General features: G+C 33.3%; 1 protein-coding gene across 1 annotated transcript in view; it reads right to left on the reverse strand.

Moving 5' to 3' along the window:
* Positions 1 to 25,597, reverse strand: part of LOC117235945 (proton-coupled amino acid transporter-like protein CG1139) — a 39,396-nt gene that overhangs the window by 1,325 nt on the left and 12,474 nt on the right. The window contains exons 2-7 of the mRNA XM_033498453.1: positions 19,450 to 19,496; positions 19,056 to 19,172; positions 17,327 to 17,599; positions 16,364 to 16,448; positions 2,575 to 2,847; positions 1,688 to 2,042 (exon numbers count right to left, since the gene is read on the reverse strand). Of these exons, the coding sequence (XP_033354344.1) occupies positions 1,688 to 2,042; positions 2,575 to 2,847; positions 16,364 to 16,448; positions 17,327 to 17,599; positions 19,056 to 19,172; positions 19,450 to 19,496 (1,150 nt within the window). The remainder of the gene's footprint in view (positions 1 to 1,687; positions 2,043 to 2,574; positions 2,848 to 16,363; positions 16,449 to 17,326; positions 17,600 to 19,055; positions 19,173 to 19,449; positions 19,497 to 25,597) is intronic.

The following is a 25,597-nucleotide window of genomic DNA, read 5'->3' on the forward strand; positions in this document are numbered from 1 at the left end:
AAATATACGAAAGGAAAAGAGATTATAGCATCAATTCTTCTTACTATTATCGTTTGGAAAAATTTTCTGAGACGTAGCAAGTGATTAGTCAAAGTTGAGATGGACGAAGGGATTGTAACTTTGATGTTCTTTTACGGTTTATTATTTAGAGAAATTTGTAGAGAAGCGATTAGATAAAGTTAGGATTGCAGAGAGGGGATGATTACAGTTTTAGTATGATCAGACTAATGATTTTGTGGAGTGAGAGGATCGATAAGATTATTTTTATCGCTCAGAAGATTTTGTAGAACAATTCTAGTCGATTAGTCAAGATTACGATGGGAGTAGGGATAACTCAAGTTTTAGTGTGATCAGACTAATTATTTTGTGGAGTGAGAGGATCGATAGGATTATGTTTGTCGTTTAGAGGACTTTGTAGAGATACTTCAGTCGATTGATCAGTATTACGATGGCAGTAGGGATAATTAAAGTTATTGGTGTGATCGGAGTAATTGTTTTGTGAAGTTGAGAGGCTGATAACATTGTTTCTATTATTTACAACATTTTGTAGAAACATCTGATCGGTTAGTCAACGACAGGGTGTGAAAAAATACGATTAAAGTTTTAGTATACTCGGTCAGAGTAATTATTATCTCATTTTTATTAGAATTGAATTGTTAGGAAATTTTAAAGATAGAATAAGAAATAAAGTTTTAGTTTTGCATTTAGTCGATCGTTTCAGTTTCTAAATAAAACTTTGTTCTATAGGGAATTTGAATTATCAGAAGCAAGTAAGAGGCAAACAAGACCTTTAGCGAGTTAGATTTAGATTCGATTAAGCCTCTGGAATAATTACTCCGAGTTAGAAGAGACCGAGTCACAGGTCAGGGAGAATCTAAAGCAGTTGTGTATATTTGTGGAACAGTTAGTTTTAACCAGTTTGAATCAAACGCGACTAAGCCTGTACAATTAAAGCCAGGAAAAGCCCCAAGATATAAAATCAATTACTTCCATATCAATTCGTGCAGCTAAAATAACAAAGTTAATGATCAATAGATTACACAGATAGAGGCAAAACTACGTCACGTAAATTAGGATCAAAAATCAAGTTCCCTTCAATGAGAAATGTTTCTTTACTTATTAGAAGAACAAATTCAGCATTTAAATAGAATCAAATATAACACATTCCTCTATTATTAAAAGGAGAATTCGTGGAATAACCGCAGAAAGCTTACCTACACCAAACTTAAATTTCCAATTCTAATTAATTCTCAATTCCAATAAATTGTAATCAATTCACTCTACAATTAATTAAATTCTCACTTAATCCTATTGCAAACTAAAACTCAAAATATAAGAAAACCGATCAATTCTAAATATAATAATAAGCAAGTACTAACAAACCAAACGACCAGAAGCAGAACGAAACTATGTATCTATTAATCGCTATCAAAAATCAAAGATCCTTTACGAAGGTATTACTCTCATCGCTACAGCAAACAATTCAAAACCTTTTCGCAGACTAATCGCGCGAAGGCTATTGAAGCATCGACGTCAACGTTACAAGGAATTATCGTACAGGGAAAAATGTTTTGGTACTTGAGCAATATACGATATGAGCAACTGAATACTATATCAACAACGGCCATCGTCCGATCTGGCTCGAATTGACGTCACGTTGGGTGAAGGACACGAAGCATTCACTTACACGTGAAAAGGACGAGCGAAGTCCTCAAGACGTACTCCCACAACAGCTTATGCGAATTCTTCTCAAGATTCGGTGCGAGGTAATCCTTCCAGATGATGTCGATCGCCACGTAGCATTGAATCGGATGAGTGAAGAAGATGGCTATAGCCAACAAGATTTGAACACTTTTGGCGAGGGCTAAAGGTTCGTCCAAGTTGAAGGTGATGCTACCCCTGATGCCACTGCCATAACGAACGTAACCAAAGAAACCTAGTCCTGTATAGAGAGCTACGATAACGCCCATTCCAATGTTTAGGACGCCGAACGTACGTATGAAAGTCTTTGGCTTCTTCATTTCGTTTTCCAATGGCATTACCTGCAACAAGAAGGTTCGACAATGTGGTTGCAGTTTAAAGTAGTTCGTAGATATAGCATGTGAGATATGGAAATATTTGAGATTTGGAAAATTTAGCATTTGGCTAAGGAAATTTTGTAAGTTCTGTATATTGGAATGTTGAAGCATAGAGTTCTTAAGTACTAAAAATTTCTGAGCTGCCGAGTTTTCCAACTTGCATATTTTCAAATACGTAGACTTTCGAATTTTCTAAATTTTGTAATTATCTAAATGTCCGAATTGCTAAATTTTCGAGTATTCCAATTTCCAAATTATCGAACTTTCGAGCTTACACTTACATCCCAACGAACATTCAAGAATCTGGTTTTCCAAACCTGCGATAATATTCGAATTCTCTAAGCTTTGGAATTTTGTAATTCTTGGTCTCTCGAATTTCCAAATTTTTAAATCTCTAAGGTGTTCAATTACGAATCTCGAAATTTTCAGATCTTCGGATTTCTCGTAATTTCGATCTCCAAACTTTCAAATATTGAAATACCGAACGAGTACTCACCACGCCAATAGCTTCAAGGGCGAATAGCACAGTGCCAAAATAAAGAGGGAAATTCTCAACATTTCCGATCACTTCTCGATTCTCGAACGACAAAGGCTCCCTGAAGATGTAGTATAATATTATGCCAAAGCTGACGAACGTAATGAAATTAGCGACCGTCGAACACGGCGCCAGGAACTTCAGGTTTCTGATCCAATTGACCAAAATTAAAGGTATCAAAATTGCCAACATATACAACCTGACATCAATGTCAGAAACGTATGTTTTCAATGCCTGAAAACAAAAAGAGAAACAATGTTGGTTAAGATAAAAAATCAACGTATTAAAAATGGAATTAATTTGATATTAATGATAACATGAGAAATGTTGATACGAATATAAACAGTTAAAGATGCAATGGAAGTTAGTTGCATGTTACCAGCGATGATAGAAATGATTTTTCAAATTTCTTCGTTCGCAAATTATATTTCACAACGCAGAGAAAATTTTCAATTTTTTCAATTTTATTTTACGTAGATGTCGTGTAAAATTAAAAACAAAAATATCTGCTAATCGTCTATGTACAACGTATACGTATTTTGACTTGTTATCGATCTTTTGCACGTAAATGGACAATCACAGACATTAAACTTTCAATCTTCTCTTTACTTTTTTTATACGTTTTAAGAACTGACATAATTCATCTTCCTATTTTTCTGAAATCTCGGAAGCTGAATTGAAAAATCGATTTACAATCCAATATCACGAGGATTTTCATGCCATTTTGATTCAGGGTATTAACAACCAAGTAATTCAGTATGAAAATTAATCGATTAATTAATTTAAACAACAAGATTCTCCTATATTCTGCGAGATTCTTTCTACATCTATCTATGATAATTTCTTTCTGATAATAAATACCTTTGGTGTACCTCTTGGTACAAAAAGATCTCTCCAGTGTACAAACACGAATGACAACTATAAAATGAGATAGAAAAGGCAACAATTACATTTGGACAAGTTTTAAGGTGAATATTTAATAATTGTGATAACAAGTATCAGCAACGAAATCAACTTTCTTTCATTCAATAGGACAATCTTTTTAATGAAAGCGATATGATGAAATTGTTTATGCTATCCCTCCTTCCTTAGGAAGATTGTACTATGATTTGTATTATGATAATATTCTGAAGAAGATACGAACACAGACTCGAGGCGTTGCCAAGAAGATTCAAAAAGAAACTCCACTTTTCCTTAGAATTATCCTGTAAATTATCATCAATTTGAAAATCATTTCACAGTGCAATTGTAAAAGAATTCGTATACGAAACAAAAATGACAAGCGTCGCACGGTTGGCCATTTTACACCGTGTAATTTCTATGGTTTAGAATATTTACAGCGTTACAATACAATAAATTCAGAAATAAAATACGTTGCTCGCGAGACTCGACGCGCACGGCTCAGATTCTATCTGTAGGAAGCGATTTCTTGGCTGTCCTATACTTTCTACGTTTCTACACTGACAAACAATTCAGAAACGAACAGATCGGCAATTTCGCGTCATAATATACCGATATTACCGCATTACCTTTATTCGAAAACTTGAAAAAAAAACAGAAGAAGAAAGGAAGAGAAGACTCCTCTAGCCAACTTGCACAACATGCTAGTTCTTCAACAACTTTACGAGAACTGTTTTTTTCCGTAATTAATCAGACGGACATTCTTGCAGCGACTTATTAAGGGAATTACGCGCTCAAACTTTCAACTTCGAAGATGAATAGCACCGTCTCGATAAGGCTGAGCTCTTTAGAACTTGCATCGTGTATAGATGATATAGGAGATAACGTATAGTGGGAATTTCAATTTCGATACAGCGGCCTTAACGCGTAAATGATCGTTTCACGCAACACGCTGGAATTCTGCAAGTGTAACGTCGACACAACGATCGTTATCGGTTCGCAGTGTCGTCGATATCGGGCGTAGTTGCGTTTCGAATTCAAGGGCGACCGGAAATGGGCCGCGACTCCGTTCTTAACACATACCATTTACCATCGGCTCAACCTTCGCCTTACGTAATAGAGAAACGTGACGCAACGAACGCGATTCTAATAGGAGTTTCATTTTTGCCACGATACATGGAGTTTCCCGGGACGAGTACAATTTCCCTAGCGTGTTCCGTGAAAGAAAGAGTTTCTTCCCAATGGTAAACTTACGTAAACGTCATTATAGCAACGAACGTATTTTATATAATTATTAGACTGCGCACGTTCCTGCATCTATGAAAAACGTAAAGATGCATGAAAGATAAAAATGCATGATACGCAGAAATATGTGGAATATTCAAAGCACAGTGCTCGTTACAATATTTAATATTTTCTTGTAGAAAACACGAGGTTGCTTAAACATTCGCGATAACAATTGTTGATAAATACGTGGCCATGGTAGAACTATTTATTTCAGAGGATAATTTTCAGAGGGATTTGAAAGATATTTTTTGCTATGCAAACGTGTAATTATATTTCAAAATCCAGCACTTTTCATTTTGATGGAACCACCGTCTGTTTTTGATGTTGGAGTGAAAAATCTGGTTAGAAATTTGATTATCGAGGGATTGATCGAGCTTATTATTGATAAGAAATTACAAATTTTTGAATAACTTCGCGCCTAATTTCAAATGTTACAGATACGTCGTTGTAAAAGTTACATTTTAATCTTTTTGATAAAAACTTATCGCGATTGATTTTAAATTTCTTGTAAAATCTTCAACCTGCCAGAATATTAAGAATATTTTCATCATATTCGCGCACGATATTCTCATCACAATTATTAGCAACACGAAAATGGAAAAAGAATTACATGTTAATATGTCTTCCTGTTATTTTTCATCTCCTTTAAAGTCGAATTCACACGTCCACTTATCAATATCAACTATCAACATGCAACCATGGCACTAAGAATACAAATATGACATCAGACAGTCTCCTTGTCGTAATAAAAACCAAGAATAAACTCATTAGAAAAAAAAGTAAACAGATCCTTTTGCGCAACCGAATTTGTTGAAGATTTCTTTCGTCGCTTAGCAAAAGAGACACAAATACCTTTATAGTTCCAAATTTTTCAGAGAAGCTCTTCCGCCACTTTATTCGTATCGTTTCATAGAAAATTAGCCTAACAATGCGAAACGTATTCTCGACGAAAGGAAAGGAAAGGAAAGAAATTCCACGTGTTTGTTGTGAACGTAGCTTAACGATCGTAGAAACATATTACGTTTCTGCCGATAAACTATATGTAGAATCGGAGAATCGCGTAACGCTTTTCACGATCGCTGATTTTATTGAGATCACGATAATTATGCGTGCTTCGGACGACGGAAGAACGTGATTGTCGTTCTTTATCGAACAAGTATGTCCACGTGTTCGCTGAGTAATATCTGAAAATCTGAATAGAATAAACATAACACGTAACGTAATTAATTAATGTAACGATGCTGAGATAAAATACAGTACGCGGACTGTAAAATCTTCGAACTGAACGTGTCTTTTCGGCGGTTATTTTCGTCGCTAAAGCGGAATAAGATGGCCATATCTCAGAGAAACGAACGATTTAAAAAATTCAACCTTATGAACATTTGTCCGGCCAAGGTCTCAACTGCAGTGACGAAACAAAACAAGTAATGGCACAGCCAATGCCAATTTTATCGCTTCCTGTGTGAACACATAGTAGTCTAACCGAAACTAAAAAGTAAACCAAACCTACTGCAATACTTACGATTCAAGCGCACGTAAATTAGCCCACACGGTAGTTTAAAAGTACGAAATTTGAAAAAAAAAGGGTGTCGTCAAAATCTACGAGAACGTGACGCATCGACAAGTTTCGTCGTACGTGGAAATTTTGTGCGTCTTATTTCCGTGAAGAACGAACCTCATTTTCGACTTCAACGACCTCGAAAACGTCCAAAACTGTCATTCTAGACAAATATTTTTCCGTTCAGATGCTACAGTGTTACACGTACGATGCTACACTATGTTGCACGTGGAACGTGTAGTAAGTATAGTAACGGCACATGCTAGTTGATTACACGTGGGCATACAGCAAGTGTAGTAATACCAGTTACTACGTACTAGGTTACACGTGAAACGTGCAATAAGTACGGTTCAGTATAGATAGTTATGGCTATGTAGGTAATGATATGGTGAAGGTACCGGTTACTGTGAAACGTATTTACTACGTATAATGCATACTGCAATTAATGGTAACAGCATACGGAGAAGAAGAACGTGATACGCGTTCTTACTCTGGAAAAGATGATAGAGATAGTCGAATAAGGTAGTACTGCAATGTAGGCGAAAGAGTAAAAGCCAATAGTAAAAGTAATGACATTAGTACTTGAAGTAGTACCATAACTGTAGTAAAACTGGCGAAGAAAAGTAAATGGTAAGAGTCTTAGTACAGAGTTACGTTACGGAGGAAATATATTGTTACACGAAATGTTCCAGCCGGACGAACGCATTTAAATGTCTAGACGTAAATATATTTGAACATTTAATAACATAAACTGTAAATTTACATACCATGCTAACGCCGTTTTACAATTTCGTCATTCTTTTGGTGTTCAAAATGATCCGAAGGTCATGACTCGGGCATATTCATACGTATTCCCTTGTCTGCTACAAGATGCAATAGAAAAAAAATACGCCTTTCATACATAAAAGATGACGATGACCTTGGAAAGACTGAGAAAAAAAGCGAGCAAACGAGAAACCTTGCTGCATGATATTTCCCTTTGGAAATCATTTAATTCGAGCTACGGATATTTTTCATCGCGTTAAAGGCGACAGAGATATTTAAGTGGCCTGGCTGGCCCTAGCTGGGACACCCTGTATGCATACTGTCATGTTAAACATAGTAATATCCAAAATAAACGCTCCACTACGTATAGATTACTATGCGGTATATAGTTCGATAAACCAAGGAATGATAGATAAAACGTAGTACCATGTTAAATATAGAAGTATCAGAAATAAGTATTCCATCATCGGCACACTGCTTTGTTAAATACATCAAATTAGAAATCGTAGAACAATCAAGAAGGAAAGATAAAAAGAGCACGAAATAGTATATTATTGCAATAATATTGCAGTACAAATATTTCATTTTACTATAATATATTTTATTCTCAATGTAAGAATTTATTTCGCTATAGACGCGCACTACCATATCAAATATAATTTAAGAATCATAGTAATCTGCGAATAAATCGCTCGTTATATCCAAAACCTATAACGTCCCAATTAATAAATTATAATATCCGTATAGAATAAATGAATGGTTCTCTATAAATAGCCAATTCTGTCAGACTCAGTATCACACAACATACCGCTGTCAACGTTTCTTTGCTCTCAACGTTTCACCAATTAATATACCGTATACAGAGTGTTACCAAACCGAAGGCACAAGCCAAAAGGAGGAGGATCTACATGAGAAAACGAGTAAAAAATATAGGATAGGATTTTTTCCTGTGACGCCTTGTTCTGGCGAAAATCGAGCTTGGAAATTTATCAAGTATATTTAAAGTCGACTAATTACAGACTGGGTATAAGTAAATAATCAACAGGAAGTTATTTCACGTGCGAAAATATTATCAGAAATGCAGAATAAAGTCTTCCCGTTGCACACCTGGTTCTCAAGGAAATAGAGTTTAGACGTGTTTGGTTAAGGACTGATCTAGTACACGCGTATATTAAATTTGCATATTTATTCTTCTCTGAAAAGAAACTATCTCACGAAGAAACTTTATTCTGCGCTTTTGACTTATTTTCAAATATAGAATTATCTCTTGTCAAGTCTTAATAACTTTCGTTCAGTCCGACGTAAGCCAAGTGAATATGTACTTGGCATATTTTCAAACTCGATTTTCTCGAAAACCAAACGTCGTATGAAAAAATTCCATTCTATATCTTCGACTTGTCTCTTCATTTGGAACACCAAAGTTCGGTAACATATTGCATTATAAAACGTACTTCACTCTGCTCAACGAAGCGAAATGTAAACCTCCTCGTTCCTGTCTCGAAACAAAAGTCCTCTAGACATCGCGAACGAGTCAGAGAAAAAGAAATCGTCGAATTGAAACGCCTTCTACATCGTGTAGATCGCCTTCAGGCGTACCATTTTGATTTATCTCGTTTTTTCGCGGTGACTCCACGACCGTGGCGGACAGCTCTCGCTATTCTAATTCACTGACTTGATTCAGGATGTACGATTAAGAGGGCAGAACACCTTAATCAGATTACAAGGGCATCCACTGGATAGACAACGAGTTTAGAATCGTTGCTCGTACGTTAAGAAACTACAGTGGAATTTTAATCGTCCAAACTCGTTGAAAGGTAAATAGTTTACAATAAGGTTAAATTAATGTTAAAAAGAATTAATCTTACTCGTTGCTTAATAAATTATTAATTGATAGAACCTGGAACGAAATTGGTTCGACTTGTGTGATATTTAAATTCGGAATTTGAGATATACAGGGTGGTTGGTAACTGGTGGTACAAGCGGAAAGGGGGTGATTGTACGCGAAAAAAGAAGTCGAAAATGTAGAATAAAATTTTTTTTTTTTATTTTTCCATCGAGACAACGATCTACAGTGAGATCCGTTATAACGAGACGCGATAAAGTGCACGCGTACCGAGCGAAAATTCAAAGTCGATTTTCTCGAAAACAAAGCCTCGAACGAAAAATTTTTATTCTATATTTTCGACTTCTTTTTTCGCGTAGAATCACCCCCTTTCCGCTTGTACCACCAGTTACCAACCGTCCCGTAGATAAATGGAGTTTTATTGGAATTCGATATCAATTAATCGGATTCTAAGGTTTTAAGGTTTTAAGGCAAGAAAATTGCGAATCGCTTTACCAATCGCACTTATACGAATTTAAATTCAAATTTGTTAAATACACGTCTTCATTTCTATGCCTACAGATTTGAAATATTTCCGATCAAATTAATTGCACTTGAATAAACGCTTCTAATATATTCGAAGTAATACAAGGCAACATAAAAATTCTCGAAAAGGACAAATAAATATATAAAAGTAATATTTATCATATTTATCTGACATATTGTGCAGAGGTGTTTTTAAACGAAAGAAAAGAACGAACTGAATGAAATATCGCTTGTTACGAACGGTACAATAGAAAATATGTTTTCTTGGACGGTTGACAATATGTGTAACACACTGCGGCGATTAATTAACGACGTTATTATTATTGTTATTATCGTTATTTCCAATTTGTTCCTCGTGCTTCGATTTTCTATATTTTTCAATTTAGAAGTGGTTTCTGATATCGAGGAACAATCGACTGCGTGTGTTCCCTGAGGGTTTCAGATATTAGCGAAACCGGTTCGATTTCATTTCAGAGCGCACGAATGGACATGTTCTGCCGTGAAAAAATTACCCTCGAACCGATAGAGAACTACACCCTATTTCCTGTTGCAGCCAGATTGAACCGATTCCGATTGGTTCACGTGCGTTACACAACAGATCGAACTATTACGTTTAATCAGTCCTCGAGTTCAGCTTGGAACTTCCGTTTAGAACGCAGTCCTTTAAATCCTGTTCCTTCTTTCTTACCCAGTCTTATCATTATTTTTAAAAAATTGAAAATTATAGAGTGGTGAGTTTAATTGGTCGATTGGGAAATTGAATGATAGCCTGTGGTTATTGATTTGGTCGCTTGTTCTGTTATATAACAAATGATCGGTGAGATTTTTTGCTGTTGCTGTAGTCTGATTAGATGTTAAATATTTTGCATCAAGTGGTATTTATTATCAATGAAAGTAAACTTGACTAAACTTCGTCAAACCACTTGCAACAAACAAAAGATCTACGACATCCAATCGAAACCTATTCCAAAAGAATTGAGAATCGATTGGAAGAAACTCAAACAGACCGAAGTAAACCAAATTAAACTGAAACAAACTTCGTCAAACCATTCTCAACAGATTACCAATGCAACGTGTTCTCTGCGTCCAAAGACAAAGTATGCGTATGTACGGGAAAGAAAACGTTGCACAGTGAGGCGTTTGAATGAGAACTCGAGACAAAGGTTAAAAAATGCATATAACGTGCATTTTTCCTGAAACTTGATATTAAGTGATTCGACGTGAGTAAGAGTCTGTTTATCAGCTCTTTGTCAGCTACCTACTCTTTGACTCAGTTTAAATATTTGACGATCGAGTCGTGAATATTTATTATTCTTTGTATAATCACACACGGTGATGTTTAACTAAGCAAACCGCTGATGTGGAGAATAATCTTCCCATTTCTTTGCAAGTGTCATGCAGAAATCGTTTATCCTGTCTTCCGTTTCGTCAGATATTGCTTCGATATTTAGTAACGAACGAGATTTAAGATTTCAAAGACGGTTTTTGTACAGCTTCAAAAATTTCTTTCAGACAAGTGTGGTCAGAAATCCACTTTTTAACCAAATCGATCATTATCAATGTATTTCACTAAAAAGATACTGTAGCAAAGATTATGTACCTTCTGGGTACAAAACAATAAAAATTACAGAACAGCTGGAACCTTTTCTTTCTAAATCGATTTTTAAAGAAAGAAAGAAACTGTTAAATTGGAAATTAAAATTAGACATATCTCGTACTCAGACTCTCCATATTTAAGATGTTCCAAACGCTATGTGACAGGAACCAACAAACAAGAATATACAACGAACCAATTTCCAAGCGATTAGATTTTCATGTACAAACGATTTTCACAAATTCCATATCGATGTTCGACGAAATTATTTTTTGCGTTAAATTTCCTTATTCACAGACTGACGAATATCATCGAATAATAAGATGAACATCGAACGACGATTATTTCGATTTTTGTCCACTGTCTGCCGTATTGTGCGTTGCCATGACCGTATCCCCTAGCCGATACTAGGGGCAAACGATTATCTTCAACGAAATTCCATCAACGGTGGAACTCGTTTAGAAACTGGACGAGGAATGAGAGGGCGGTGTACGTCGGTTTCGCCGTACACCAGTGCAAACTATACTACGCAATGTAATGGATAGTTAAGCGGCGTTACGACACACGTTATTACGGCAAGTGGCTTAGAACGTTGGATGAAACGTTCGCGAGAACTTAGAATCCTGCGCGCTACCGCGCGTGAATGTCGAAGAACACTGGTTTCTCCCAAGGGAAATAAGGAAGATCATGACCTATGCCTGCAACGATGTTGCTTGATTTATTGACTACCCGGTATTTGGTATTTATTGAATACCCGGCGGACTTCGGAATTCTTTTTCAGAGAAGCACACCTGTTGGGATATAGAGTGACTCAGGAAGATATTTGAATATTTATTGTACGAGACTTTGCTGAATATATCGCGGAAGATATTCAAATTTGATTAACAGTTTAGTAAAAGGCAAGATGGTATGTTAATATTTGATAGATGTTGGAAAATGTACGGAGATATTTGTTACGAGATATTCAAATAGAGGTTTGTTTTATCTCCTAAATTACTATAAGCAATATTTTCTATATCTTTATGTATCATGTGCATTTTTTTGCATTTTGAAATTTTATAGAAACGTATAAAAAAGTGCGGTCTACCTATAAACCTTCGTTGAAATATCTTCAGAGGCTTCGGAAAATTTTGTTTCAATAACGTTCATGATACATGTGGGTTTCCATAAATGTTTGATATGCCACGTGTTCAAATAGTTTCGTGAGTCACCGTAGCTGGTTTTGTTACGTGATGTGTCACAGCGAAAGGATTGTATTAGGACCGCACAGTTCCATATAGGAACACTGTATCGATGGAAGGTGTATCAGGTTCACTGAGTATGTTGAAATTGTGGCGTTGAAGTATTATCAATGTCTGTGATGAAATTGAATATATTAATATAATTGGATTAATATTTAAGTAATTTACATGGTAGTATTCAGTAATAATCCAATAATATCGACAATTGTACTGATACGTCAACATTGAAGTAGTTACATTGAGTGAATATCATTGAAACGTTAACATTAACATCAACTAAATAGTAAATTATTTAATATCAGGTTGTTCGAAAAGTTCTCTTCGCTTTGTAAGGAAACATTTTTTCTTTTATGTTATTTTATTGAATTACGTTTGATCCATTCCATTCCATTACTACAAAATGTACTCATACATAATTACTCATACATAATTCAATAAAATTGTGATATGAATTATGTATGATGCATTTTATTCTGTTACTACAAAATGATAAATCCATAAAATAATGTAAAATAAAAAATATCGTGCATCTATTATTTCACTTATAAAACGAAAGAAACTTTTGGGACAACCGTAACATTTAGTATATAAACTGTCTTTATCAAAGAATTCATTTGAGATGAATTTTATTCTAATCAACATTAAATCAACATAAAATAAAATAAAATAAATCATTTTCATTTGTAAATCCTTATAGACGAAAAAGGACATGTGATCGAAAATGATCCCACCCTCGACCGATATTTTTTTTATTCGTCGTACGATTTGCCAGTAGCTCGGATTAAATAATTTAGTAAAGAAAGAGAACACTCGGTTAACTCTGACAATTGCGCCAACCATAAAAGGTCTAGTTGCCTGTCACTGAACGAGGCTAATGAACTTCTGAAGAATTAGCAAACGAGTCGATTGAAATTTTCATTTCGTTCCCAAGCGTGAGGGGAATTCCCTCGCTAGGAGAATGCAACAAAGTTATATAGCAAAGTATCGAAGCGGAATCTAGTGGAGGCGACCCTTTTTACATAATTTATAACAGGTCAAGCTAGTCCTTTCGATTCGATACAACAATGTAACAAAGCGCATAATCGTTATACATTGTACGGTTCTTAGGAGAACGCGGTAAATCCTTGAATGCTTCGTGAAATATCTGTACAGTATATAAGTAGATAGTTGGTCCTTGAAAGTCCTTACTGTCGACTGCATAATTTGCGCCCATGCAAGTAGATATAAAAGTAGTAGGTCCGTTTTATTTGCATAGTTACGAGTGCGACAGAAAATTGTAACGTTAAGCGAACGTTATGCGTCGAATGTAGGAATTCCAATGTTAAAGAAGAAAGAGAAAAATTGCAGACGTTGTAAATGTCAGGATGATGACTTGTGGGTTTCTTTTAATGAAGTAATTTATCGCATAATCGCCTTCCAATGGCACTTTTCGATAATAATCAGCAGATTATGTTTGGAAGTATTTGTTAAGATGTAAGAAACATTGCATAACAATATGAGAAATATAATATGATATATCGGAATATATCGGAAATGAATTGATATCAAGAGTCAGGAGCGTATATTGGAAAGATATTTATTCAAAAATGTTCATAGACGTGAAAAATTTGGTAAGGAAACGTAGGAAAAAATATTCTAAAAAGTTTATAAAACACGCCAGAAAACGATATTTAACAAATTCTATTTGCCATATTTCCTCCTCGATTCTCCAAGTCTAAAACAATTAACCAGAATTCAAGCTCTGAAACCTTTAACGTAAAATTCAAATTTAGATTAGGATCACTAAGAATAGTCAATATTATATAGAAAATTGAAATTAAAGAATGACTGGAGAAATAAAAAAACAAACCATTAAGCTTGAGAAATGTTAAAAAGCAAAGACAGACGGTCGACAAACCCACACGTTACAGACTCTAAACAGATACAACCTTGCTAAAATATTATTCCAGATACCGAAAGCAAGTGTCCTACGCTGAAACCAAAAGCTAAATAAAAGGAAATGAGTACTTGAGGACGCCTTCTAAGTAACTTCACGGTCAACGCTATCATTACTCATTGTACACGATTTCTCGAGCTTCTTCCTAATTCCGGTGACCAAAACGAGACACGTGTCCTCGTAAACAGAAACTTGACTTCATCCTGTCGCCTGATGAAATGTCAACGAACCTGAACCACGTATTATCACCTTGACTCACGAGGTTCATAACGACGCGACGCGACGCGTCGACCGTCTAATCGTTTATTCCTCGCGGCGTGTTTCCCTGACCTACATGCTTCTTTTTCTCTGCCTACACATCGCGTACACGGTTCTAGTCGCGCCGCTCGAGAACGGGATTCCTCGCGGTAAAAGCTGGATCAGCGCGAGTTTAACGAGAGTAGCGAAATCTCGTGAGTCACCGTTGTGCCGACGTTGCTCGGAATGATAGAGAATAGTGGCAACGAAACAGGTGATGTCATTTGGTCAGTTGGTAGGGGAACTAGATTCAGAGTTCTCCTCGCGGTTAGTTTTGTTTGGAAAGCAGAGTTTAGAGTTACGTTAAATTTAGCTGGATTCTGGCTGAATATAATTAGTTTTAGATGAAATTTAATGGTAATGGGATTTTGTCGACGTCACATGGATTTTGATTAAATTCGAATCGAAGAGAATTCTAATTGAATTTAGCTGGCATTAATCGGACGCCAATTAGAATTGCGAGGTTTAACGGAATTGACGTTTAATCCATGTTCAATGGATTTTTATTAAGTTTGGTTGAATTTGAGAACATTCTAATTGGATTGAGAGTTCTCGCGATTAGATTGACGATGAGAGCTGGGTTTAGAGTTACGTTAAATTCAGCTGGATGGACTTAATTGGTTGCAACGAAATTGGAGTAGATTTGAATTACGTTTAATTAACATTAGGTGGATTTTTATTCAACTTAATCGAATGTATGAAGATTGTAATTGGACTGAGAGTTCGCGCGGTTGGTTTTGGTTGTCAGAAAGCTGCGCTTAGGGTTACATTAAATTTGGCTACATTCTGAGTGGATATAATTAGTTTTAGGCAAAGTTTGAGTAGGTTTAACGGAATTGGGTTTGATTAACGGTAGATCGATGTTGATTAAGTGTAACTGAATTTTAAAAAATTCTAATTGAGTTCAGTTGGCATTAGTATTAGTTAGTAGTGACAGTAACTAGGTTTAGGGGACTTTAGCTGAATTCCCAATGAATTTAGTTCAATTTAAGTGCATTCTATCTGACTTTAATCGGATTTAGATAGAGTCTGATTAGATTTGACTTGGATTTGGTTAATGTCGCGTAAGTTCAGATTGAATTTGGTTAAGTTGCGTTTGATTAAATTTCACTGAAGTTTAATTACGTTTAATTGACACTGCCTGAATTCAGATTGGGTTTAGTTAAGTTGGGTTTAATTAGGTTTTACTGAAATCTAATCGGATTTAATTGAACTGGATTTAATTAACTCTTATTGAACCGTAATTGACTTTAGTTGAATTTGATTCGAGTTTTGAATTCAGTATAGTTAATTTCACACGCACTCTGATTAAATATAGCTAACATTAGCGAAGTCATAATTAAAATTCATTGATATTAATTACATCTAAATTTCCTGAATCTAAATATTCCAATTTGATATTTAAATCGGGTTTAGTGAACTTTAATTAAAATCTTCCCTTGTTCTCCGTTTCTTTGCTCGTAAAAATATTAATTAATTTATTTAACAGTAAGTGAGGTTTGAATTCTTTTAGCGTTGATTTTTTTAGAAAAGATATATAAACATTTGTTGCTGTACTAAGGATGCTTGTTCAAGATTTTATAAATTGGAACATATTCAACGATTTCATCAGAAATTTTAAAAGCTGCCAGTCGATGGAGATGACAATAGTCAATGGCCCCTTTCAAAAAGTTGGAGCTTTTGAGTATTCTTCAAGTACGATTTGAAAATTCGAATTTTTATGACAAAGATCGCTGTATGATTCTATGAATGATTTTAATTCTACGATGAATTTTGCGTACGATTAATTAATAATTGTACTAACCAGTTGCAAATTCGTGGCGATGAATACAGTATAGACGCAGCAAGTTCCCAATTGATATACCATAAGGAATGCGTTTATCGTGTGACTGCAAAACAAAGGATTTATCTGCCTTGAAATTTCCGCAAGGTTCTCATTGTATACGCGATAATCTCGATCGCATGCTTACGCGCACGCAAACGCAGCTCTTTAGTTATTTTTGTTATCTACACTGTGATCTTGACACACTTAATACAATTTTGATATTTGATATTTAATAGTGAAATAATTTTCAGTATAATAATACCATGTTTTCATAACATATTATAACGTATTATTATAATAATTATAATGGTAGTTGTTATAACGTATTATATAAAGATAATTATTTAAATATGAATAAATATTCAGTCATTCGCATAATAAAATAAAATATAACGTAAGGCAAATTGAAAATCCTACATATATATCTATACTAAAATATTTTTAATCTTTTATTTACAGAATTTCATTACATAGATCTGTTCAGTTATTAAAAGTTCGCTAGTAATTCTAAGAATCGTATCACAAATTTCCACTTATTTAGCTTTATCAATTACTAAGATGCTTTAACTATTAAGGTAAATCTGAATTTGCCATATTAAAAACTTATTCGTGTATTTATTCGATCATCAAATGACTATTTTAAATAAATGAAAATTATTTTATACAATCGTTAATTAGAGATACGCTTTCTGTGAAAAGTCAAGCTTTAACTTTAGCGTCTTTAGTATCATTCGACTTACTAAAACTTTCTTAATATAGTTAACGAATTAAATATAATATTTAATATCATACGTTAATACGTTTTATAACATGATCTCTATGTATTGACGAATGATTTCTAATGTAACGTTTAGAATCTCTCGAAAATTAAATTCTAAGCTATTTATGAAGTAAAAAGTAAATATTTGATTAAAAATGAAAATTCTGTGTGTAAATACTCACGTGGAAGCCTTAGCAAACCGCCTGAACGGAGCAGGACCTTCCAACAACGCAGCTTCCGCTGTAGCAGGGTAACTTAACGAAGCTACCCTCTTCCTCTTGCAAAGCTCGTACTCACAAGTGACAAGAATCCGCATACAATAAGTACAGAATAGACCTATGATTATTGTTGCCACTATACCAATACCGAATCCAGAATGGTAGAAAGCCTTTGGCATAGCAAGGATTCCCGTACCCAAGCTGCCTTTCAGCAGATGTAGCAACGTCTCCCAACTCCTAAAATATTCAATATTTTCTTCAGTTTATTTTCACGAAAATTAATAGGAAAGGAGAAATTCTTATTTTTTCATGAATGGTTTTCAAGGGAAATAATAAGGTAATTTTAAAAAGAGAAAGAAATCTCTAATAAAAAAGAAAGGATAAAAGATTTTGAAAGAAAAGTATTTTAGATAGAAAATAAAAACTTTGTACTGTCTCGTTAATAGGGTGAATGCAGATATCAAGAAAAATGTATACTTTATTAATTGATAATCCCTAAAACGAAGAAGATGGGTAAAATTAAATTTCAATTCCTCGACGCAGTGCTGCAAATTATCCATAGAAATAATTGACATATTTTAGTAGTATTTAAAAATGTACCGTCTTAATTACGTTAAAGCCGAATAGAATCAGATTAGATTAGATATAACTATAACTTTCCAGGAACTTAGATTCCAAGACAAAACGTCATCGACCTTTTTCCACGCGTGTCAGCGTTTCCAAGTTATTTCTCCGAGGGCAATCTTATTCTTCCGTTTCGTGACTAATCGCCGCAATAAATTACCGCGTAATTTGTATCCAGAGAAACGCGGTCAGAATAAACGAAACGTCGTCGTTTCGAATGCGCACCGCGTTCGACATTATGCAAATGCAGGCGATTGCGTTAATCTACCGAACGATATCGACTTACATTTTTCCTCTCCTCTATTTCCTCTTTCTTCGTTTAGAACCGATCTATCCGTCCTGATCAAGTTCGATTTGCGTGAATTTATTGGAAAGAAGAAGTACAAGAGTAAACCCAGTTTTATGAACTTTGTATGTGTTAAAACAAGCGCGAAAGAGACGAAGAAAGCGCGAGTTTGGAAAAATGTTGTAAAGTCGGTACCATTTCCGGGAATCTGTGAAGTTGAAATTAAATAAAATAATAATATTAGAAAGGAAGAAGAAAGAAATATACAAGGTGTCGATAAAATCAATAAAATCGACAATAAAATCAGTTCATATAAACATATTGCCTATTCGACTTTGTTTTCGAGTTATAACGAGTTTCCTCTCGAACGAACTGCATTTGCATATCTTCACGAGATGTGTTCAAAGTGACCTCTTTGCATCCCAGCACAAGATTAGTAGAGACGTTTCTTTATCATCTTATTCTCTCCTTTTTTTTCTTCTTGTTGCTGGAATTTTCTGGAAATCTTGTTTATGGATAGGAAGGTAAAATTAATCTGACTACTGTCGTCTTTCAATGGAATTACTCCAATATAAAATTCGCTATAATTCGCGAGGTTAAATAGGGCATATGTTTATATGAACCATTTTTATTGTTTTCGCGTGTAGAATCCATCGGTTCCCCGACATGCTGCAGGACACCCTGTATAGAAGGAACAGAAGAAGAAAATGAGATAGAACGTAAACGAATAAAGTGTATGGGTAAATAAATGGATAAAAAGAAGGGAAATTAACAGATACTTACGTAGTTGGATGGGTAACATTTCTGTGAACGTAAGGATCGTAGTCCTCTTCGTACTCCTGCACGCTTTTCTTCTTCTCCTCGAGCTCCATAACATAGATGTTGGACTTGTGGTCGTAACTGGAATCAACGAGACTAATTGAATCAAATTGAATTGACTTCGCAAAGTATGAATTTACATGAAAATTTTGCAGTCTATTTGTCATTAATATTTCCTTCTAGCGTACAATATTTTCTACGATCAACAGTTCTTTTTAATATTTAACGTTCTTTAGAATCGGTATTTTAATCACTGATACGTTTTGCAATTAGAAGACCAACATTTTTTTTATTATTTTATCTGTCTATTTAAATTTGAAAGTAAATTTGTTATTTAATAATAATATCGTGAACATACCCATTTTGGTTGTTCTTGGATGACCATCCTTTAGTGTCCAAAGCATCCTAAAACACAAAGAAATTATTCATTAAGTATGGATTCTATGACGAATTACTATGATTAATATTTATGAGAATAATGTTAACGTAGAAAATTAAAAAATGTCTTTCCATCAGATCCTGTAATTTCGCCTTCGTAATATCAAGCCTTTGTAATCATATAAAAGTACATACATACATAGCTGCTATTAAATACGTATAATTTAACATAATTAACTATATCAATGCTACAATAAGCCACTGTTCTCGCGTACAGTGTGGCGCACATACTGGAACGATTACTGCGTAAATAATAATTTTAATTTGGTGTGATTAGCTTTTTTTTTCAAGGAGGATAAAGAACATACGAAGATCAAATCAAATAAACAATTTATTTTTTAAAATATAATCTTTTTAAATATTCTTCAAATATAAAAAATATTAAGATACAATATATAAAAAACATGAATAAGTAGTGAGATATTTTAATTAAAAAAGCGAGATGTTTCATATAAAAATCGCACAAATTATTGATTTTACCTGACACAGAATATCTCGAAGAATCCATACACAAGAAAACAAGTATGTTTTAAAAAAACAATCCCGATCTTCGTATATCCTCTACGCATCCTCCTATAAAAAAGTTAATCGCGATAAACTATGTTCCTCTGGAAATCATTTAACTTTTCTGTTCTGCAATATTTTTCGTTAACATCGTTATTTGCACAGTAATCGAAGCGATTCCAGTTACACGCCACACCCTGTAGAAATAACACCTCTAAGATTACCAACAAATTATCTGACCGTGCAACTGGCCGCAACGAAACAAATCTGCTGTCAACGGGGATTACATCTCGTCGATAAGAATCAAGAAACGTTGTTTTCCGGTGTTTACAATCCGAACACGGATTTACACGGATTTTTACGAGAATCTTCGTCGTTTCGTAATTCACGGCCCATCACGATGAATAACGATTGCACGAAACGATAAACGTGACTTTCATACATTACAAATCGATCAACCTCAATATTCTTCGATAATAAGCACATCAAACGTGCATAATTTTGCGTTTAGTCTGCCTTCGTGGAACGCGCGGTGAGTCCTACGATGATATCTCTCTTTTTTTCTTTTTTTTTTTTTTTTCTCTCGCGAAAATAATATCTTGCACGTTTACGAGGAATAAACTTGATTTTATCGGAATTGCGAGTGACATAATACGTTGACATTTGCAATTGTTCGAGCGAATTAAAAGATCGATGCAGACGTTGTTTGATTATTCGAAGGACAATTTTTATAATATTCCTGGTACAATGCAAAAATATTCGGTTGATCGAGTTTTAAAATTCCAATTAGATACATTGTTGTAACTTTGTTATTTTTTAGTTGTATTATACAATTTTCCAAGGACGCTCTTACGCTTTAAAATTATATCTTCGGAGAAAAATTTTTCTGTCTGAAGAATCTGTCTTCTTTTTTCGCCTGAATTCGAATGTTACAGAAACAGAATAATGGAAAAGAGAATAATAAAGTTCATTGTTGAAACGATTAATTATTGCGCGAGTGAGAAGTAAAATTCTTGTCGCCAAAGTTGTTATTCGAAAGAAATATTATATCGATATGTTAATTTAATTCACTGCGATGGTTACTTGGAAAAGTCAACAAAGTCATTTTCGAGGCAATTTGTACTGATGTTCCAGACTGTCGAAAAACATTCGATATTCTGAAACAAATACTCCAGAAACTATTCCATTGCCTGATACATCTCAGATAGAAAACACAATAAGAGAAATAAAAGAATGTAGAAAATCAGGTGAAAATAAACGAAAAATATGATTGCAAAAGATCCATAAACTTTCCATTATCTAAGCCCTAAACAATATTCCATACGTATATTGGAAGAAAACACGACACATTGAAATCTGTATGTTTCTCACAACACTGAACCATAATCGACGTCTAACAGTATTATGTCACTGCTTCCTTTTTATTCCTAATCGACATATTAGTCAAGAAATAGATTGGTTAAAAAAAAAAAAAAAAGAAGAGAAAAAGACAGCAATGCAGAAAATTGACAATTTATTATAGTAAGTTTGAAATTTAAAGAAATTTAAGAAATCAAAATTATTGACAAATTTTGAAAGCATTAAAAAGATTATTTCATAGTAGAATATCGTTTCATTAAAAATTAGTAAGAAAAAGGAATTATTGAAAAGTTTCAATAAATTTAAGAAACCGCGATATCAGGAAATTTCGAAGTTATTTAAAAAAAAAAAGAATCACGTATTATATTATTGACAGAATATTTTACATTTTTATCATTTCATAATAATAATAATAGAACACTATAACAATAAACGATGTAATAATAACGTATTGATTCATATTTCTCAATTTATTAAGAAATTATAATAAACGAAAAATTTCGACAAGAGCTTTCGACAGATATCTTCGACTCGGACCTAATCGTACTATGCAAATTATTGCTGTTCAAGGTTACTCATTGTACGTCTCGAATAATGTCTCAACCAAGTGATGATCGACTTCAAGAATGATCTATTATGAAAGAAGGTTATATAGATAGAGCTAAACGGCGTTACTGACATCGACCAAGATCATCTACCATCTTTGATGAATCACAGAAAATAGTTCTTTATAGCTGATCAGGATTCTTGATTATGCTTCTTGATAGTATGACGACATACGCTAACATGCAAAACATTTCAATCATACAGTGTGTTGACTATACAGGACAAAAGAAAGTTTAAAATTCATATTATAATAAATACACTATAGTAATACTAACTTCAATGCACTGAACATTTCTTAGTGTATGAATAACACTCGTCTATATTATATGCATACGTAATTCAATTGTTCGTGTCGATTATATCTCTTTTTTTTTCAACTACAGTGTATTTTATCTTATTATTGTCATTGTTATTGTTTAGACATTTTATTGTACTCCACTGTATATAACATTCATAATAATTTTATTTGCTATAAAAAATTGAAAAAAAAGAACGAAAATCCAAAGATTTATTTCTGCAAACATATAGAAATTGAAAATATACAAAATATGTACTATATAAAATATTTTGTCATTATCAGAGAATCAATTTTATTTTATAACTTCAAATAAAGCAGATGGATTATTAAAGCTTGTAATATTGTTACTTGAATTAACAAATATTGTTAGTATCCAATTTCGCAAATAGAAGAGGAATAATAAAGAAAATTGTAAAAGTAGGAAATGAAAAGGTAAGTCTCTAAAGAAAGGCAAATATCAAACATCAAACGAGAAGTTTCAAAGAAATGAGCAAAACCTCTTAATATTTGCAAGACTAGAGAAACGATAAAGAAGATTAACAAAGTAGAAAATGGAGAAGCGAATCTAAGGAAAAATTAATATCAAAGGACACAAAGAAAAAAAATTGGGAAAGGAACGTAAAAACTAATAAATATTTAAAAATATTAAAAAATATAAGGAAGATCAGGCAAACAAGAAGTTGAAACAAAGTAAAATTAATTCCAAGTAGTGTCATTGCATTGTTTAAAACTTTTCCACGATGCTGTACATTTGCAAATGCATAATCGCGTTGTGTAACATAAGCACGATAGAAATGACCAAAAGGGTACCGCGAACTCGTACCAATAAATATTTCCGAGTTTCGCAGATGGCCACATTTCGCGGTCTCCCGTGGAAATTTCCGTTTACATCGATTGCTCGATGGTCCCTGATCCTAAACGATTATGACATGACTGCCCGTTATCGCTTATCCGGCAAAAAAAAACAGCAAGATATTCCTGCAAACAAACACCTTGCACTATCAATAACAGATTTTTCTTAATTTTACCTTGTCTCAAGTTGTTGTTTGTTTTGTTTCCCCTGTATTTTTTTAATATTTTAGTTTATAGATTTCTTGTTAAAAATTTTCCTTTTTTATATTTTCTTGTATGCTTTGATATTTAATATTTCTTTCTTACATAGTATACATGCTTATTTGCAATCTTGTTAATTACTTGTTTGATATTTGAATTTCTCGTTAATTTGTTTAGAATTTTCTTATTTTTATATCTCTTTATATTGATAGTTTGATATTTACTTTCCTCTGAACTTACCCTTTTTATTTCCTAATTTTTTCATTTTCTTGATCTTCCTTTTTCCTTTCTTCTTTCACATATCGTTTACTTTTCATTTTATTATTCATTACCTTTCAATTCTCCGATATTTGACATTGCCAATACTACGCAATCTTAGGAAATTTTTAAGAAAGGAGTGTAATTTAATTGATAATAATCGGCTTGTTAGATAAATATTTTTCCTACTTCTTTACGTCACAGTTTCGATTAACGAATAGACAGTGAGACGCTGTAAGTATAGGATTATGGTCTTAAGATAAAAAGAGATTCCTCGATAATAGATTACCTACTTGTTGTTCATTGTGCAATCGAAATCTTTGCATGAATTCTGCTGAAGTGGAAACTACATGTAATCTTAATTACTGATAACATCCATAACATTCGAAATGGCAAGTTAACTCGATATCGGTATTATCAATATTTTGAAATTCATAATTTGTTGACGAATTCATCAATTAATATAAAATAAATTAAAATTAATACAAGAATTAATGTAAAAATTAATGTAAATATAATTTAACGCTGAATTCAATTAAATTACATATGTAAAAAACGTATTACTGTGTATTCAAAAATTGAAGAGAATGTTGAAATGTGTTAAATAAGCTTTACTAGTTTCAATTATAATTATTTAATACAGATATTTCCAACTGACTCAGTCGAAGTGGCTATTTAACTATAATTGCTCATTATGTATATATATTTGATAAACAATTACTCTGCATGACAAAACGTCATTGTATCAGACTAACACGGTATCGATAAAACAAGACAAGATTTATGCATTATTATCATATATTATTATCTTATATTATATTCTTTTATTTTTATTTAACATAATTCCGATATACGATATTTGCAGATTACCCAATATTATATGTAATATTCTGTTGAAATATTCATGCGTTTTAAAAATCAAAATATTCTTCGCAAAATTATTCCAAAGTAGTACTTTGCAATAAGAAACACTTGAAGAGATTCAACGATAAGAATGTAATTATGAAAAAAGTTTTATTACACTGAAGAATCACGGGATTCTTCTTTAAAAAAAAAGAAAAAAAAAAAGATATATTTTATAGATTAGACTAAGGGCTTAGGTCGTATTAACGATACGAAAAATCAAATTTTTCCTACGTAGATAGATATTCCTTGAACGTCAGATAGGAGATATTGTCGCATCACTGAAGTCACAAAAGATAGCTATACGTGTCTGACCAAGAACGTCCCTATTCACTGATTTGCTGACAAAGCAAGCTCGTTCTTAGCTTCTGATATATACTGTTGATCACAAATATCTGTCTGTTGTGTTTAGCGAAGAATTCTAACAAATTTTACTTTATTTGCTTTATGTTAGAAGCCATATATAATACGATGGGAATAATAGATTTATAATAAAATAAGTAAAAAAATAAAAGCAATGGGAAAAATGTTACTTATATCAAATTTCAGTAACTGTCTTAATACTTATGGTCGACAGTGTCATTTTTCTAGTATATATGATGCGTTCCTCTAAATTTTGCATTAATTTAAGGATGATTCGAAGAGAGACAAAAATCCGAACAAATATTCTGTTCTTCATAAAACGCTGATGAAAAATGATTTCGAAAGACGTAATAATGCAAATAAATATTCTATTTTTATATTGAGCGTAATTTCAAAGGATATAAATGTAATATAAAAATGAAAAATACATAAATATAAAAATTAGCGTATGTTCCTTCATATGAGATATAATCTGAAGAAATAAAAATTTGAATAAATATTCTATTCTTCGTACGACGTGTAATTTCAAGAAATACAATAACACAACTAATATCTTATTTATATTTACTTTGTCGAGGAAAAATAATGAACGACTCTGTCCCCCTGATTTTAATAAATTCGTCGCTAAATAGATTAATATCGTTCTGATAGAAGGAACGTTCCCGAAACGATAACGTTTCAAGAAATATCACAAACCAGCTGAAATGTTCAAAGATATTAATTA

This window comes from Bombus vosnesenskii, unplaced genomic scaffold (genome assembly GCF_011952255.1).
Source record: "Bombus vosnesenskii isolate JDL3184/JDL3185 unplaced genomic scaffold, Bvos_JDL3184-5_v1.1 scf7180000013334, whole genome shotgun sequence".
Lineage (NCBI taxonomy): Eukaryota > Metazoa > Arthropoda > Insecta > Hymenoptera > Apidae > Bombus > Bombus vosnesenskii.